An 18,938-nucleotide genomic window follows, 5' to 3' on the forward strand; every position below is an offset into this window, starting at 1 on the left:
ATTTTATTACAGTGAAATAAAAAGAACCTTAAGATTGTGAGATTCTCTCCACAATGTGGACTCAAAAGTGCTAAGAAGATGAAATCGAGGAGGTACAAGTTCAGGAAAAGTAGACGGTGAGTGTGCGACATGGTGAATGTAGGTAACTACACTGTCCACATTCATCAAAACCAGGTATTGGTCACATGCCGGGAGTGGTGGACACCAGTGGAAGATGCCCAGTGACCTCCTGCCTTCTGCTACACTTGATAGAGACACAGGCTGCCTGAGGGACAGCAGAGACAGTCTTCTTATGTCCACAGGAAATGTAACATGCCCTTTATGCTCAAAATTGCTCTGTGAAGGGGGAAGTAAGGGCGAAACCAGTGCCTAGAGAAAGACAGGGGAGGAAAAACTGGGTAGTTACAGGATAGAGAAAAAGTGTTAACTCAGAAAAGTGAAGTATTTTGATAAAACCAAGTGCTTATTACATCAGGGAGAAGGGTGACTCAAAACAAGATGAGATCAATCAGAGAAATTAAAGAAAGGCATTCTTTTGCACAGTTAGTATTAATGTGGTTATTGACGAGATTAGTAACTTTTAGATAATAATGGAAGATTAACTTAGCTACCCTTAGCATTAACCCTATCCCACAAACTTCTAGATACAAAAAGAAAGGCCTCCATTAAAAAGAACAAAATTAGTCAAAAATATAGATAATTTAAAGTATATAAAATGCCCTAGTGTTTGGTAGGCACTTGATAAGCAATGAAGATACAAAGGTGAATAGAGCAAGATTCTTATCTTTAAAAATATAATACTATGATGTTATTTCTAACAATATTCTTAATCTAAAACCTTTCAAGACAATTCCTACTTTATTTTTTGAATGCTTTTTGTAGTCACTGAACAAGTTTGTTTTGAAATTTTTATTTGGCTTTATTTGGAAAGGTACACCTGTTTTTCAACTGTTTAGAAAATATTAATTATCACCATCAATATGCTTGCAATATTTCCTGCCAAAAATAAAAGAGCACGCATGGCATACATCTCTGAGCTTAAACATCTCAAGATCAAATAAAATACAGAAATGCATATGAAAGCAAATTTTAAAGTGTAAGTCGCTATGCACATGTATTTTATTATTTAAGCAATGAGGGTAAAAAATCTTAGAACACAAAAACAACAAGGTAATTACCGATGAACTGTTAACAAATTTATTCTCATATGGTACCAAACTATTCAACTATATATTTTAAAACAATATTTATTTTGAAATTAAGCAAAAAACCTATGACCTTAGAATTCAAAGTTTGTCCTCTAGGACGAAAGCACTTATGTTTCATTTCATCTGTCAAGGCCCCAAATAAATACTCATATAGCATCTTACATTTGGATAACTATTGTTTGCAAGACATTTTATAATACAATTTCTTGCCTGAAATTATCAGATATGATTCCATTAGTCTAAACAGATATATTTACATGAAGGTAAATTTAAATCAGTGCCCTATAAGGACAAAAAAATGGGGGATTAAATGAGACTGACCAAATTCACACTATGCATTGAAAAACATTGACAATATATCTAAATGAAATAGCTAATCTATGCATGAGCATGGAAATGGCAGTAGCAAGGACTTACTTAGTAGTAGTGATTACTACTCAGGCCACGTTGAGTTTTACGTGTATTAACTCTAAAGGGTAGGAACTATTGCTGTACTTTTTTACAGAGGAGGCAACTCAGGAACAGAGGAGATTGATCTGCTGGCCGCGGGTCACCCAGTTGGTAATCAAAAGAGCCTGGAATTGGATTTAGGCTGTGAGGTTCCAGAATGTGTGCTTGTCACCACTCCAGCCATTTCAAAGATCAAATAATATGGTTCTGCCAGGTCTTGCTTTTCCCACCAACCAGATAAGGAGAGCTGACGTAGATAGAGCACAGTCTACTCCGAAGTCTCACATATTGGCTTAGTTCACTCTCTGGGCAGCGCATACGAATTTGAACTAGAATGAACGACATTTTGCAGAGAATCTGCTTCTCCACAATTGCTTAAAATTCACACACTACTGAAGATTAGGAGTCCACTTAAATTCCTCCTCCTCTGTATTTCTCCAGTGTCTCTCTTGCATAGGACCTTCTATTTCAGAATTTGAGGTTTCCACCCATTTCATGTGCTCTGAAATCTATCCACACTTTTTTGAACACTCTTTCTCAGTTTTTCATCTGTTGTGGGGGAAGAGGGGTAAACTTTTCCTGTAAAGGCCAGATAGTAAATACTTTAGGCAAAGCAGATCCCATGGGCTAGCTCACAATTCCACTCTGCCCTGGTGATTAAAAAGCAGCCATGAACATCAGCAAAACCACTGAACTTGGCTGGGTTCCAACAAAACTTGTTTTTTTTCACAAAGCAGGCAGAGGGCTGGAGTTGCCATGGGTGCCATAGTTTTCCGAGCCCCAGACTATATTGTTATGTCACATTGGGAAACATTCAGATCTTGCTCTGCCTGTTGGGAGGTAAGTATAATGTGAAAATGCTCTTCCTTTTAAAGAGGCCACTTAATTCAATGGCATCTCTGTGAGTCTCTATCAAGCCTGTATTTTCTTCCAGACCACAACTTTGACTGGAAAACCATTGTGAACTAATTTTTGTGTATTCTGTGTTTTTACAAAATATTATTGCATTTGATAGCCACAATAACTTTGTGAGTTGTCTTACCCAAATCATTTCAATTTACAGAAGAGGTCATTTCCACAAAAGGAATTATATATAATATGGCTTTTAAATATATGTATATATTCATTTCAGAGAGGAAGGGAGAGAGAGATTGAAACATCAATGATGAGAGAGAATCATTGATCGGCTGTCTCCTGCACACCCCAGACTGGGGATCGATCCCACAACCAGGGCATGTGCCCTGACCTGGAATTGAACCATGACCTCTGGTTCATAGGTCAATGCTCAACCACTAATCCACACGGGCCAGGCTATAATACGGTTTTTAATCCAAAGTCTGTGCTCTTTTTACTCTATAACACAATTTTTCCATTACATATACAGTTATTAGATGCACACTGCCTCTTAAATAGTAAATTTTTCAAAAACTTCCAAGTGCATTTTCCATTTTCCACAAATCACTTAATATTTTTGACCTGCCTTCCGAAATTCCACAGAATTATTGGATCCCCACATTATGACATTAATATTCCTCATGCACTTGAGTCAGATGACAGTTTTAATAGTAAATTCTGATGGGGATGAAGGAAATGAAATGGTATTACGTTAGCTACATTATGTGCATCATTCAGCTGAACTCAACCTGATAACAATCATGAGAATGAGGACTTGCTAGTCTGTTGTCACAGTTAATGCAATGAAGGATCCTAAATTCTAAATAATTTACCCAAGATTTCAGAGCTGGTAAAAAGCAGAAGCAGAATTAGAATTTTGTCATAGACATAAAGGAAGGTTCATTCACTTTGTATGACATCATGACATTTCTCATGTCTGGGTTATCTACATACCCTAATATCAGGTCCAAACTTCCAATCATCAGTGTATTTTGTTGTTGCTAATCCTCACCTGAGGATATTTTTGCATTGATTTTTCAGAGAGTGGAACTGAGGGAGGGATGGGGAGGGGCAGAGTGAGAGAGATAGAGAGAGACACATCAATTGGTTGCCTCCTGCCCATGCCCTAATTGGAGCCAAAGATCTAACCTGCAACCCAGGTACATGCCCTTGATTGGGAATGGGACCCATGACCTTTCAGTGCTCAGGCCAATACTCTAAATGCTAAGCAATAATTTAAAAATATAAATTCTATTTAGAATTTTTGATATCCTATATAATAAAATCCTAATATGCAAATCGACTGAATGGTGGAATGACCAGCAGAACGATCAGTCACTATGATGTGAACTGACCACCGGGGGGCAGATGCTCAATGCAGGAGCTGCTCCCTTGTGGTCAGTGCACTCCCACAGGGGGAGCACCGCTTAGCCAGAAGCAGGGTTCATGGCTGACAAGTGCAGTGGTGGTGGTGGGAGCCTCTACCACCTCTGCTGCAGGCGGGTGGTAAGGAGCAAGGGGTCCCGGGCTGTGAGAGCCCCAGACTGTGAGAGCCCCGAACTGCTAGGGGGATGTCTGAGTGTTGGCTTAGGTCCGATCCCCAGGAGGATCGGGCCTAAGCTGGCAGGTGGACATCCCCCAAGGGGTCCTGGACTGCAAGAGGGCACAGGCAAGTCTGAGGGATGCCTCCCCCTCCAGTACACAAATTTTGTGCACCAGGCATCTAGTTTCTTAATAAGGACCAGGAAAACTTGCTTGCATCATCTGATAGTGAACTTAAAAACCACACACAAAAACTTTAATGTGAGTTTTACTACTTGTTTAAGTGGAACATTCTGAATGACATTAAAATGCATTTTACTGGTATGGAATTATGAACATTTGTCAAAATTGTTTTGTACAAAACTCCCTAGGTTTTCACAGCTATATAAAAGCTCCTCAAAGAAATAACTGCAGAATGAATAACAACTGATGTAGCATTTTTGCATATTATCAACAAAAATCTTTTTTAATTTATTTTGCCCGTGTCCTGCCATTACTTCATTTATGTCATAACTCAGTGTTTAACATGTGCAAAGAAAGTACATGACATTCGCAGTACATTTAATGGTCTTCAATAAGGTTTTCTGGTTTCTATATTTCTCTAGAGATTACCTTTCCACAGGAATGAATTTTATGTTTTCCAACTAAAACCCACCCTTTCATGCTGTGCACTCAAAGCTACACCAAACATTCTCCACTCTATTAAAAGTAATTGAGTCTGAACATAAAGGTATTTTAAATGAATGTGCACTGAACACTCTCCCACTTGGTTCAGGAAATAGATTCAGGGAAGTGTTTAATACTCTGCAGACTTTGAGAAGAGGAAATTACCTCTGGTTATTTAAAACTAGAGAGGATTGGGCTCTAGAACTTTAAGACAACATGTTACTGTCAACTCCAAGGCAGGGAAAGAGTCTGTTTTTTTTTGATATTTTTTTTGCTTTTTTTTTTTTAAAGTCTCGGAGTGTCTTGTTTTAATAAATTGTGTTTTCACTGTTGAAAATTCAAACATCATATAGTATTTAAGCACTTAGGATGTGATATCTAGTTAATTTCTGTGTAATATAATGCTAAAATTGAAATATAATCACTTGTAGTATCTAATAATTTGAGCTCTCAACAACATTCGAAATTGAGAGCATTAATATACATGCACAAAATGATTCTATGTGACTTTTCAAAGATTGAATTGTACAGAGAAAAAATTAAATCAGGATATGAATGAGTTCTATTTTATTAGGTAGATGTTCTACAAAGCCTAATACCATTGCTTTACTTGAAAAGTTAATCACTTCTTATATGATTTTTCCAATTGGTAACCTTCCAGAGAGTCATGCGAGCTAAAAATTAACATCATATATTAGCTGTATTTGCCTAAAAGTTCACAGTGAAAAATATTTTACAACTTTTAATTGTTCCAATTTTATATAAGGGATTACATTTATTTTAAGTATCTACAAAAGTGACATAATTATTTTATTATAATCTATTCTAATCTGAAACCTAATTATCACCTTCTTATGTATGAGAAGGGGCAACTTTAGAGGCAAAATTAATGTATCCCACCAGTGGGGCAGTTTGTCACTCTATTAAATAATCATCTTGGCAAACAAGATTGTTATAAGCTTCATAGAATGAAGAAAAGAAACGGGGCCCTCTCACACCATAACCCATTAAAATGAACTTCCCACAGGTTTTAAGCTGTTTACTACACTTCCACTGTGTTAGGTCATAAAGTAGGAAGGACAGCATTAACTTCTCTTTAAAACATAAGAAGTAAATATGTTTCAGATCATCTTTTAAATGTAAACAGATTTTAGATACTACACAGATATGTATTTCATTGTACACAAGCTTTAAAAAAAAAGTATGTTGCATGTGATAGTAACAAGAAATCCTGGTATACTAGTAAAGAGTGTATGTAAAAGATCTTACATTATTAAAAAAAACTACCTAAAATATGCAGTTGCCAATAATTTCTACACACTGAAGAGCTTAAATGTGCTTTAACAATCAATGTTTTTCTTATTTGCTTATCTACAGAAGAAATACAAGAAAAATTATAAAAATATTATAAAATATAAGATTTTCTAGAATGCTTTTAAAAGAAATACAGTATTACTTGCATATAAAATTATATTTTTGCAATATCATTAAATATTTCTAAACCAAAGAGGTATGTGGAAAAAAATTCTCATAAACAAAATAATCTATGTATTAAGCTGGACTAATGCTATTCCTAAATTTAATTACCTAAGGTTTTTTAAATAAGAATTTCTTTTTAGAACGCCCTCAGTTCCAATTAGAAAATTGTTTAAGGAATTTTGGCATTTATTTAGCTAGTAATGCTATAATTAAGAAAGAGTATCAACACTTTGACTTTCAGTTTGACTGAAGTAAAGTCCCTTGCATATCAGTTTAAAACTGGTCTTGTTCATTAAATATAATCAGATTAGCAGGACTCAGGTACACAGATGGCCTTTGACCTCTACCACAGATAGATCAGATTTTGACATTTTCTAACAGATTCTCAAGTCTGCCGGCTGGCATTTAAATACAACTCAAATTATACTTCACTAAAAGAGATGCATACTTCCACAAGAGAAGGACAGGCTACTGGTATAAATATTTAAGTTTGGCTTTAACACAACACTCAGCAAAAATATTACTTTGCCAGCGAGCTTATTAAGAAAGGACTGTTTCTTGTTCCTAAGGTTTGCTGCAATGATTGAGTGAATGCGGGCCAGCGCCCTCTGCTGGCTGGTTCTTTTTCTTTCTTTTCTTTTCTTTTTTTCTTTTTTTTAAGTACAGTACTTAAGAGAATTTTTTTAAAGCTTTGCTTAGAAGGATGCATGCCCTGGCTTCTTTCTTTTCTTATATAAGAATTTGGATTTTAAACTGAATTCTAGGCATTCAACAAAATGCGATTTTCTGTGAGAATAATGATAAAGTTATATTTTTAATTTGCTTATCCTAAAAACTAAAGAAACAATTTAATGTTATGCCTAAATTATAAATAAATGCTTCTGATAAAATAGCCTAAATAAATAAAATAATTTACATACATAACTGACAAAACTAGTAATTAATAATTACATAATTACATGTTAGTATAATTCTAAAAATATAATTCACCAGCGATTTTAAGTCAGTCTCCTCAAAAGTCATAACTACAATTTACTATATCAAGCATATTTTAAATAACCAAATGCAGTCAAAGTACTCAGTTATCATGGCTTTGGATTTACCAGTTAAAAGATGATGGAGCAAGAATGGTGTCTTTATTGTAATGACTCCTCATCTCTATCCAAGACATCCCACCTAATTCCAGGCCAGTAAATAACTTATTGCCTGTGAAATTGACCTGGATATCCCACAGATGCCTCACATTCAACAAGCAAAGAACCAACTAATACCCACCACCTCTTCTTCCTACATAAACCTCTTGGTTAGTACAGTCAACATTCTGCCTTCATCCACACATTCACTCATCATTTCCTTTACATCCATATTCATACTCATATGAGTTATCAAGTTTGGTAACAGTAAACCAATTTTTCCTTCTAAAAATCCATTTCCTTAGTCTTATGACTTTGTTTAAAGCCCTATAATTGTTTCATATTACCTTAAGGATAAAATAAAGTCCAAGTTTCCAATGGGACTACCAATTTTTTTGTGATCTGAGTAAAATGAACAAATCCCCTTAAATCTTATATTTCAAACTTTTATCTATCTACCTATATGGAACTATTTATCCTCCCATCACAGGACAATAAGTTTTATGTTACTTTACCCCAGCACATGATATTAAAGCCCTTATTCATATAGAACCATGTCCAAATATTGTTTTCTACAAAGCCTTCCAAACACCACTACTCCATCACCACCACAGAATTATTTTCTCATTTTCATTCAGATGTATACTTTGATTCCTGCATTCATCTCACAGAACTGTATGTTTGCATGTATCTTTTCCCAAATAAGCCATAAACTCGGTATCAAACTCACCTTCCACTCTCAACAAAAAAATATTTTCTGGCTAGTAAATATGAACACTGGACATAGGTATGAGAAGAATATCATTGGAGGACAATGCTGTGAGCAGTGGATATGGGTATGAGAATAATATCTTTGGGGGACGATGCTGTGAGCAGTGGATATGGGTATGAGAATAATATCTTTGGGGGACGGTGCTGTGAGCAGTGGACATGAGTATAAGAATATCTTTGAGGGATGATGCTGTGAGCAGTACACTTGGGTATGAGAAGAATACCATTGGAGGGGATGTCTTCTCTCCTTCTTAACTCAGTCAAATATAGACACATCCTCCTGGCAGCACTTTGCACTCAATTTTGCACTTAACTTCAGTGATAGTCTTTACCACATTTAATTTTGGTTTTTCTTTCCCACTCACCTGCAGGCGTTTCAAGGGCAGGGAGGATATTTAATTATTAACTTTATTTATTTTGCAAGCACTTTCATATTATAGACGTGTAATAAATATTTCTTGTGTCACACATTAAAAAAATAGAATGAAATAATGTTAAGGGCATTTGTGCTAAAGTTGTGGAATGTTTTTGTTTTGTTTTTTTGGCTTATTTTAGTAAAATTAATAAAAATATGTAAATATTTAATTCTTTACTGAATAAATGGTGTGCGAGTATTCTTGTAATATGAGGGCATTGTAAGAATGACTGATGATTAATAGAATTAGAACATATCGTAAGGCATAAAAATGTCAAATCACTGTATTGTATATCTGAAACTAATTTATTATCATATGCCAACTATACTTAAATTAAAAATTTTAAAAGATTATGAATAAAAACAGAGGGGCAGAACATAGAGCAGTATTTTCTGGAGAATATTTCCTGGAAAATATCTCTTTAAAAGGAGATTTTAAAGGCACAGTTTATTTCTGACTATACACACTAGAGACATGCACACATGTCTTAAAAGAATGAGCTTTGGTTCTGCTACTATGAGTTCTGATGTGGATGGTATCCAACTCTGTACAATGGAAATAGCAATAGTTACAGAGTAGACTTGCTTTGAAGATGAAAAATAAACACACACATCGTGTGATAAAAACAACTTAATGGCTTGGAAGAGTCGTCCTAAATAAATAGTAGCCTTTCTTATCATTGTATGTTGTGATATCCTTCCCATTAAACTTGGTATTATTCATTGTTGAAACTCCTGTTGAAAATCCTCCCTTTGAAAAGTGGAGTCTATGGCCTCTGCATCTGAATCTGAGGGAGCGTCTGAGCACTTCAATCACAAAGACACAGTGAACGTGAAACCATGCGCTGCCACAACTAAGCCAAGTAACGGCCAAACAGTTCCTGTTTCCTTGGGGTGCTCTTGTTTGGAGGACTCAGCTACCACGCTACCATTTCAGAAGCCTGGCAATCCCAGGCCACCACAGTGGTCAAGCCCAGGCCACCTGGAGAAATCGTGTGCACGTGCTTGCGATGGTTAGTTTTATGTGTCAACTAGAGTAGCCACGGGGTGCCCAGATTAACATTATTTCTGGGATTGTCTTTGAGCGTGTTTTTGGATGATAACAGCACTTGACTTGGTGGGCTCAGTAAAGCAGATTACCCCTCCCAATGTGAACCTAACTGGTTCAGTTCCTCTAATGAATCTTGACCAATACAGAGCTCCAAGGAAGGTCTCAACCAACAACCAGCATCAGACAGCAGGTCACCATGCCTCCAGCTGATCCCATGCCCTAGCTGTCAAATCTCTCCCAACCATTGAGTCTTCCCAGTTGAAAGCCCAGACATGTGAAAGCAGTGACTAGCCGTCCTGCTCTGCCCTGTTGGAGTCACTGGCCCACAGAAGCTATGCACATAATAAAATGGCTGTTTTATACCGCAACACTTTTGAGTAGTTTGCTGTAGTAATAGCATACAGAAGAGGTTTTGATATGTGGAATGGAGTTGTTGTGATACTGAAAACTAGAAAATATGTGACGTTTGCTTTGGAACTGAAGGGACAGGAGGGCACTGGCAAACCTATGGAAACTGTTAGTGGGGTCTTAGACAATATGGGGACAATGTTACTGGAAAGGGGAGGAAACTGAACCCTTATCCTTTTGATGGCTAACAGTTTATAACTGGGATACTTGGCAAATCTTAGCAAATTGTGATGTTTTATAAGTGCTTGCCTAATCAAATCTTTTTAAAAAGCCATAAAGTACCCTGACTGGTTTGGCTCAGTGGATAGAGCATCGGCCTGTGGACTGAAGGGTCCCAGGTTCAATTCTGATCAAGGGCATGTACCTTGGTTGTGGGCACATCCCCAGTAGGGGGTGTGCAGGAGGCAGCTGATCAATGTTTCTCTCTCACTGATGTTTCTAACTGTCTATCCCTCTCCCTTCCTCTCTGTAAAAAAAAATCAATACAATATATATTTTTAAAAGCCATAAAGTTATGGCATTTCTGGCATTTATTTATTTATTTATTTATTTATTTATCTATTTATTTATTTATTTATTCATTCATTCATTCATTTATTTATTTAGCTAAACCTTAAGTCGCAAGGGAAGATTTCTGAGAAATTAGAATAAAAATTTCATATAAATCAAGATTTTTGTAATGTCTAACTCTCCTGAGACTCTTTACCTAATAAGGAACTGTTTTCTTCATATTTTAGAGCTGGTTCATATTAGCACACATATATAGAGGATGAGGGTTGCTTAAGTCAAATTTTCTATGTTGTGAAAACACTGCATATGGAGAAACATAAAACATAAAATACTATCTTAAAAATGTTACCTATGAGAGAATACCATTTTTTCTCTTAAAAATTATTTGTGAGGAAACCCATTCTTAAAAAAAAAGCAAATCAGCCATTCAAGATTAATATTTTAGAATTACTTATATTCAGTAAGAAAAGAATGCTCAACATAGCCTTATATGAACATGTATTCCAAAAGGAAAGGCATTAGCTACTAATGCTGGGGTGGAGCAAGAAACAATGGAGAGCATCTAATTAGTTCCAATTAGCCATGCCAGGGGATTACCTCCTAGGTAAAATTACCTTATAATGATGTGATTAACCCCTTTGGAAAAAATTCAAGATAGAGTCAATTGGTACTTGATATGTCCTATAAAGAAAAGGTATTAACAGGGTCCTCAAAATTATTCCCAGGGATAATTTCTACCAAGAATCAATTGATTTTATTCTAGAAGAACAAAAAAAAAAACCAACACTTTTATTAGTTTACTGACAGTGTGAAGTCTTAAAGCATCTGGCTATTATACATTAGGTATTTAAACTTCATATGAAATTAACTAACTTATATGGCACTAACTTTATCCGAAAAAAATATAGCAACCAAAAGCTGATCAATTCCAAATTCTAGCCTATAGATTATCTCAGAACATCAAAGGGGGAAAAATGTTTGTCATTGACATTGATCAATGTCACAGACTCAGTCCCCAAAGTCAGCTGTCCATTGTCTAATTAGTTTAGTGGATCCCTTCAGTCCCCAGAACACAACTGGTTCTTGTTACAGTGAGAGAGACTAATGCTGCTCAAGGGAGAGGCCTGAACACAAAGGAAACAAGAGCTTCAATGTTTTTCACAGAAAATGCTTGGCAAATTAGGGGGAGGGCGTTTAGAAACGGTAGTTTTTCCTGCTGGCTAAGTTCATCTCTGGTTTTTCCTTTAAAATTGATTCTTTATATAAATTAGTCAAAGTTACATGAATTTATATGTAACATAATATATACTATACATATGTATTTGCTCTCAAATATTTCCTGAAAGTCTTCAAGTAGGTATAGAATCTGTAGTAAAAAAAAAAATAGCATTCTTTTTTCTTAAGATGTTTTGTTAGTGTATTACTCTTCCCCGTGGTAAAATACTCTATCTTGGATTCTTCGGGTGTGATTCTGTGGAAATCTCTGATTAACTAATGTTACCTCATAAATCGTGCTTCTTAATCTGCTATCCTAGGAAGTGAGTGTGTGCATGTGTGTGTATGTGTTTCTATGTGTATAAAGTCTTTGCATAAAACACAGGCAAATTCATGTAAAGCAAAAACACAAATCCTAGGAATAGAAAGGCAAAAGCAAGGAGGAAAATAGTATTGAGAAGATTTGCATAGAATGATCCTAATAAAATATAAGTATCTTGCAAACCGAAACTAGAAATAAAAGTTTCTTCTTCGGCTACCTCAGAGAATATGTAAGCAACCCTTCCTTCGACATACACCTTTAAGAGCTCACTGGTCACTTTACCTTGGGAGCCCAGGACATGTCCTTCTCTATGTATTGCTGCAACTTAGCCTTTTCTTCTAGTTTATATTTTTCTACAGAAACTATTACTATCTAAGCTTCAATTAATTTTATTCATATGCCTTAGGTTTCAAAAGATTCTATTCTAGCTAGATGCCCATTATATAAAAGGGGCTCTTATTAAATGTCTATAGAATAAATAGTCAACCAAATGAATAGCAGATAATCAATATTTTACCCAAACTTTAGGACCTTGATTAGAAGACAAAGAAATCACTCGATAATAAATAATTTAGGAGATAAACTTAGCAAATATACATTGAGTGTTAAATATGTTCCGTGTGCTATGTAGATACTAAAACCCCAGAAAGAGCCCCATTCCATGATCTCATAAGGCCTACTGTCAGAAAATCAAGAATCATTTCACAGAACCAGTACAATTTTAAAGCATATCACACTTTCTGAATTCATGTTTGCTATTTATTCCTTGGGTAATTTGGAAAGCACTGGTTCTTTTAAAAATTAAAGTTTATTAATATAATAGTATCAAATGATCAGTCTACTATATTAGTCAGTTATATTTCTTCTCTTCACACATTTGGGAGGCAATACCCTCTGACATATCTGATACCAAACCACTATACCACTATGTTGATTGAGTTGCATTGCCTTACTTAAATTCACACACATATTTAAGCTTTTCAGTTGTGTACTTCTTAATAAAAAGCAGCAATTAGTACAGAAGGGAAGTACATACCTCTGAACCATGGTGGGGGTGGGTGGCAGTGGGGCTAGGAAAATGAGTCTTGTCTCATTCAGGGAGTTAGAGAGCATATATTTTAAAATAAACTGTGGAATTAATGAAACAGCGTCTTTGTGGAGTATTGCAGGCCATTAGTGTTTACTAGCAAATGTTATTAAGAATTTGGTAGAGGACTGAATAAAGAAGTGGTACATACACACAATGGATTACCACTCAGCCATATGAAAGGATGAAATGCTACCATTTACGACAATATGGATGAACCTTGAGAATATTATGCTAAGTGAAATAAATCAGGCAGACAAAGCTAAGAACCATATGATTTCACGCATATGTGGGATATAAAATTGGAACTTGTGAACACAAGTATCAGTGTGGTGGCTGCCAGAGGGAAGGGGGTGGGGAGGGTGGGTGAAGGGGGCCTAATATATTGTGACAGAGATGATTTGAGTTTGGGTGGTGGGCACCCAGTGCGATATACAGATGCTGTAACATAGAAGTCCACACCTGAAACCTCTATGATCCTATTAACCAATGTCACCCCAATAAATTTAATTTAAAAAGAATTTGAACTGGTTCCTTGACAACAAGCTATGCCCACAATATTAAAACTTTTTTGTTAGACCACCAATACTTTTTCTATAGCTAGTTCCATTGTGTGTCTTACTTGCAAGTCTTTGTCAAGGTGTCATGTTTTACTTATGAAATATCCCCCAAAATATTATAAGCCTTTATACTTATCATTTTAATAGATACATATTTTAATTGGTAAACAACTGTTAATATCAATATTTATCTAAAGCAGGAATTAAATTGCTCTACCTAAATAGAACCAGGAGAGATGTAATGTATGTGAATTATAAGAATGTAAGTTTAATGGTACATAGTATTAGTCAAATTATATAAATAATTTAAATGCCAGTATTATGTACTAAATGGTTTTAAATTGACGCATAAATTCTTTAATGTTTGTTTTGTTTTGAGTCTAAGAGAATGTAAACATTTATTTAAATTTAGTTTGATTGAAGAATATCTTAAAGTTTAGAAAGTTACACAGCATACTTCCTTTTAACAATACCTTAGATTTACACAGAACTTTTTAAAAGAATACGAGATAAAGCTCTCAACCAGAACTCTCTTAAGCACCGGAAAAATCATTATCTTTCCCAGTTCTTTCCATTTCTGTCATAAGAAGCATAGAGAGCAGAACTATATATTTTGGTAATTAATTTCCTTAAGATAATGTTAGAAACATCATGTTCTTTGAAATATAAATGAATTTCAAGGTGAGCATGCTAGAGGATAATATTAATGGCACATGATTTATTGTAACAAGAGATCTGATCTGAAACGCCATTATTAGGAGTACTTAAAAGAGTCCATTTGCAAATTCCTGAAAATATGAAAGAGTGCTATGGCTGAACCTTTCTCAATGTTGAAATCTGAAAATCTGTCCTTGTAAGAAAGAAACTGCTCTGTTCTATAACTGGCATGCCTTCATCATAGAAATTTAGAAAATTTTCATATCCAAAATATGCTGCATTACAGTTTAGGAATTATCTAATGCTTCTAATTCTAAATGAAGACAACTTACAAAAGTGGGGATCAAAATGCATATGCCTAACTAACTTGGTAATATATGTAATTTTAGAGCTGATTGTAATTTTAAAATATTGTTAGCCAATAGTACATTGAGCACCTCCTATATCCCTGGCATTCTTTGAACACACATTAGACACATGTGAGCTACATCAATCTAGAAGGCATTTTCTATGTTACTATTGTTCCAAATGAAATATTCTCTTTAAATTATATAAGCAAGATTTTCCCATATGCCAAATTTACAAATAAGTTGCAACAAGATGTAGTTTTACATTTTATAAGCACATCACATCAGAGTGTACAAATATATGGTTGGAAATGACATCTAACCACATATTGGGCAGTGAGAATGTCATAAAGTAGTATTGCAATTGATAATAAAAATTAAGTGAATACATGTGAATAATATGTTTTTATCATTAGAAGAATGAAAATTATTATAGGGAACAAAATTCATTAGCCTCTGACATGAGGGAAGATCATAAATATTGGCATTCTTATATATGTGCTGTCAAAATTGTAGGTATCACATAAATATATTGATACACATCTCTATACTTTTAATTCTACTTTCTCCCTCCTCCCTACGCATTTCTCTCTGTTTTTCGTCTCTATCTCTGCTGAATAACTTTTATGCAAAATTGCCTTAAACATCATTAAACTTTTATTCCCATGTGCATTCCTTAAAGCTGTTAATGGGCTATTAAATTGTGAAAATTCTGAAGATGTACACTGCATGCTGCATTTTCCAAACAGCATTTATTTTGCTTGAAACCTATTTTAATGTATGTATATTGACACATGAACACTTTATAGGATGGCATTGGATAAGCATAGGCAAGTTGATTTGATCATATGGTTTTATGTACATTAATAAATATGTTCATTTTGAGGACATCCAAGGTTTATTACTAAATGCTAATATCTACTATATTTTCATCTCTTTTATGAAATAAAATTAAATCTTATAAAGTAAAAATGTTCTAGAAATGAAACCATAGGTACAAATGTGCAATTAGATTACTTTCTACTTAAACTTATATGCATGGCACAAATTCAAACGGTACACAAAAACAGAATAAAATATCAATCTCCACCCAATGACTTGGTTCCCTTTTCCAGAAATAACCGGTGTTAAACGTTTTCTATTAATTCCTCTAAAGGAATTATGTAAACATGCACACATATACACTTTTTACATTTTCTTAGAAACAAAACTTATAGCTATCTGAGCTAGGAGAGAAAAAGCAAACCCTAACTCCATGATTTATGATTTGTAGTGTAAGAAAGAACTCAAGGCAAAACATAAAATAACTAGTAGAAATAAGTTGTTGCTTTTTTTTAATCCTCACCTGAGGACATGCTTTTACTGAGAGAGAGAGAGAGAGAGAGAGAGAGAGAGAGAGAGAGAGAGAGAGAGAGAGAGAGAGAGAGAGCATCCATTGGTTGCCTTCCCCACACACCCTAACCATGAACAGAAGCTGAAACCTACGCATGTGCCCTGACCATGAATAGTACCGCAAATTTTGGTATACAGCACAATGCTCTAACCAACTGGGCTCCAGCAGCCAGGGCAGAAATAAGTTTCTATATGTTTTGCTAAAACATTTAAATAGATAAATTTAATAAAAAATCAAAAAGGATCTCACTAATCATGAAACTAATTACTATGATGGTTCTCATATACAGTAGTACACTAAAGTCTAGAGTTAAAAAAATCTAAACTAATTTAACATTTTAACAATATTTTTATGAACTTACATGTAAGAAAATTATGTCAATATACTGGTGACATTATTAAAATAAATATAAGGATTTTCAGAGGCAGTTGTGTAATAAGTGGTCTTGTATGCATGCATATAAGCATAAGTGATGGATGTGGACAACAGGTGGTGAGGTTAAGGGCAGGATTGGGAGGATGAGGGGACATTGGGGGGATAAGGACATATTTGTAATATCTTAATCAATGAAAGGGAAAAAATATCTGAAGGGATACTATATGAAAGAAAGAACAAACTTATCCTGAACTCTTCCAGGGACCAAAGCTAGGAATAATGAGTAGAAATTTTAGAAAAAAGTTTCTTTGGACTTAATAAAACAAAAAAATATTATAGCAGTTTAAAATTTTAATTCGTTGCCTCATGAAATAAAAAGCTTTCCATAAAAAAAACACAAATAAAAAATAAAATTCATGACACAATATCAACCAAACCAAATACAGAGACCATAGAGTCCTTGGCTCTGACCATTAATATATGTGATTCTGATTATGAATTTGTAACTTCATGAAATGAACTGTAGAAATGGGTATAACTGAAGCCAAAGATAATTCACTTCCTCTGCCCCATTTTTCCGGGAGAGTAGCGATAGCCATATTTCCTTCTAGAAATGGGAGGATGTGAAGCCAAAGCTTTTCCTATTTCCTTGAATAACAGAAAAAGTGTCAACGTCTACATGTTAGAGGAAAATATCACATATAATATAGTGGCTAGACTAATTTTGGTCATCAAAGCTTTTCTCCTTGAAGGAAAAGTTTTTAAAGGCCTGGGGTAGCGGCGGGAGGGGGGAGTGGACTGGAAAGGGTCAATGGGGGAAAATAGGGGACATGTTTTCAACAATAAAGATTTAAAAAAGAATAAGGTACTTCATTAGCATTGATATTTCTCTGGTTCACTTTCCACTTAGTTGAAGCCAATATTGGACACACGATATAAGGATTAGAGTCCCACCATGATATCTATGTAATATACAGTTACTCAGCAGCATCAAATCAGAGGCCCATGTTTTTCCTTTGGAATTTGGGAGGATCAAACCTTCCTATTAGCCATGTAAAAACTTCAGTACATCTTAAGAAAATATTATCTTCACCTTATACTCAGAATCTTTCTTTTCAGCTCATGACAATGGACTATAGATGAACACGTTTCATTTCCCATTATGACCACATTAAAACCTAAGGAGAAAGTTTGAATTCATTTACACATTTGTCTTTATGCTTACACACCAAGCCTTATTCAGTTATCATATGTGAAATATTTTACACCATATGGTGATCCATTTTATGACATAATTTATTAACAGCAACCATAACTATAAATTTTATCATTTGTATCTTACCTACTGTTGAATTTCTCTGGGTGTTTTTCTCTCATGATGTGGAATCTGTGTGCAATGGAGGCATCCTAAGGAGAGAAACAGAAAAGAAGAGCAGGACATTTTAGGATCCTATTGTCTTATGGAAATAAAGATAAAAACGTTCATGAATAATATTTTGTTTTGGATTTTTTTGTTTGTTAATCCTCCCCGGAAGATATTTTCCCATTGATTTTTAGAGAGAGTGGAAGGGAGGGGGAGAGACACAGAGAGAGAAACATCGATGTGACAGAGACACATGGTTTGGTTGCCTCCCGCGTGCACCTGGCCCTGGAGCCTGCAACCAAGGTGCATGCCCTTGACTGGAATCAAACCTAGGATTCTTCAGTCCATGGGCCAATGTTCTATCCATGGAGTCCATCCGCAGTGATGGCGAACCTTTTGAGCTCGGCGTGTCAGCATTTTGAAAAACCCTAACTTAACTCTGGTGCCGTGTCACATATAGAAATTTTTTGATAGTTGCAACCATAGTAAAACAAAGACATATTTTTGATATTTATTTTATATATTTAAATGCCATTTAACAAAGAAAAATCAACCAAAAAAATGAGTTCATGTGCCACCTCTGACACGCATGTCATAGGTTCACCATCACTGGGCTAGGGAATGAATAACATTTTTAAGTTAGCTGCTTCTTAACAATAGCATTGCCAAGAAGATGCTGTGAAATTAGGCAAAAATATGTAATTTACATTTTTGTGCAAGACTGATTTATGTCACCATTTCACCATTGGTCACTTGTCATATTTACTTTTAGGAATTGATTTCTACTTCACTTATATATCCCCTTTAATAACTGGCTCTGGCCTCATGCTCCAAGTATGTTTAAGATAGAGCATATGAACATAAATGTTAAAAATTAGTTAAAAATATTGTTATTCCAGAGCTGGAAGGAAGGCCTAAGTGAAGAAATGATGAGGTAGAGAAGCTCTTAGTCCTTTGAAAGTAATTATGATAAAGAGATAGTATGAGGATGCCTATCTAGTCAAGGCAAATATACCACATGACTTCAAAGTTTGCTAAGAGTATTTTGGATGTGTCATTATTAGCTTTTTGTTCCACAAGCAACTTTCTGAC

At 35.0% G+C, this 18,938-nt stretch overlaps 1 protein-coding gene across 1 annotated transcript in view; it reads right to left on the bottom strand.

Annotated features, from left to right (window-relative positions):
- The window catches only part of DGKB (diacylglycerol kinase beta), a 530,693-nt gene that overhangs the window by 227,640 nt on the left and 284,115 nt on the right, over positions 1-18,938 (bottom strand). Inside the window, exon 21 of the mRNA XM_081101920.1 lies at positions 17,826-17,890. Within this exon, the coding sequence (XP_080958046.1) occupies positions 17,826-17,890 (65 nt within the window). The remainder of the gene's footprint in view (positions 1-17,825; positions 17,891-18,938) is intronic.

Source organism: Myotis nattereri (assembly GCF_964212035.1).
Source record: "Myotis nattereri genome assembly, chromosome: 11".
NCBI lineage: Eukaryota > Metazoa > Chordata > Mammalia > Chiroptera > Vespertilionidae > Myotis > Myotis nattereri.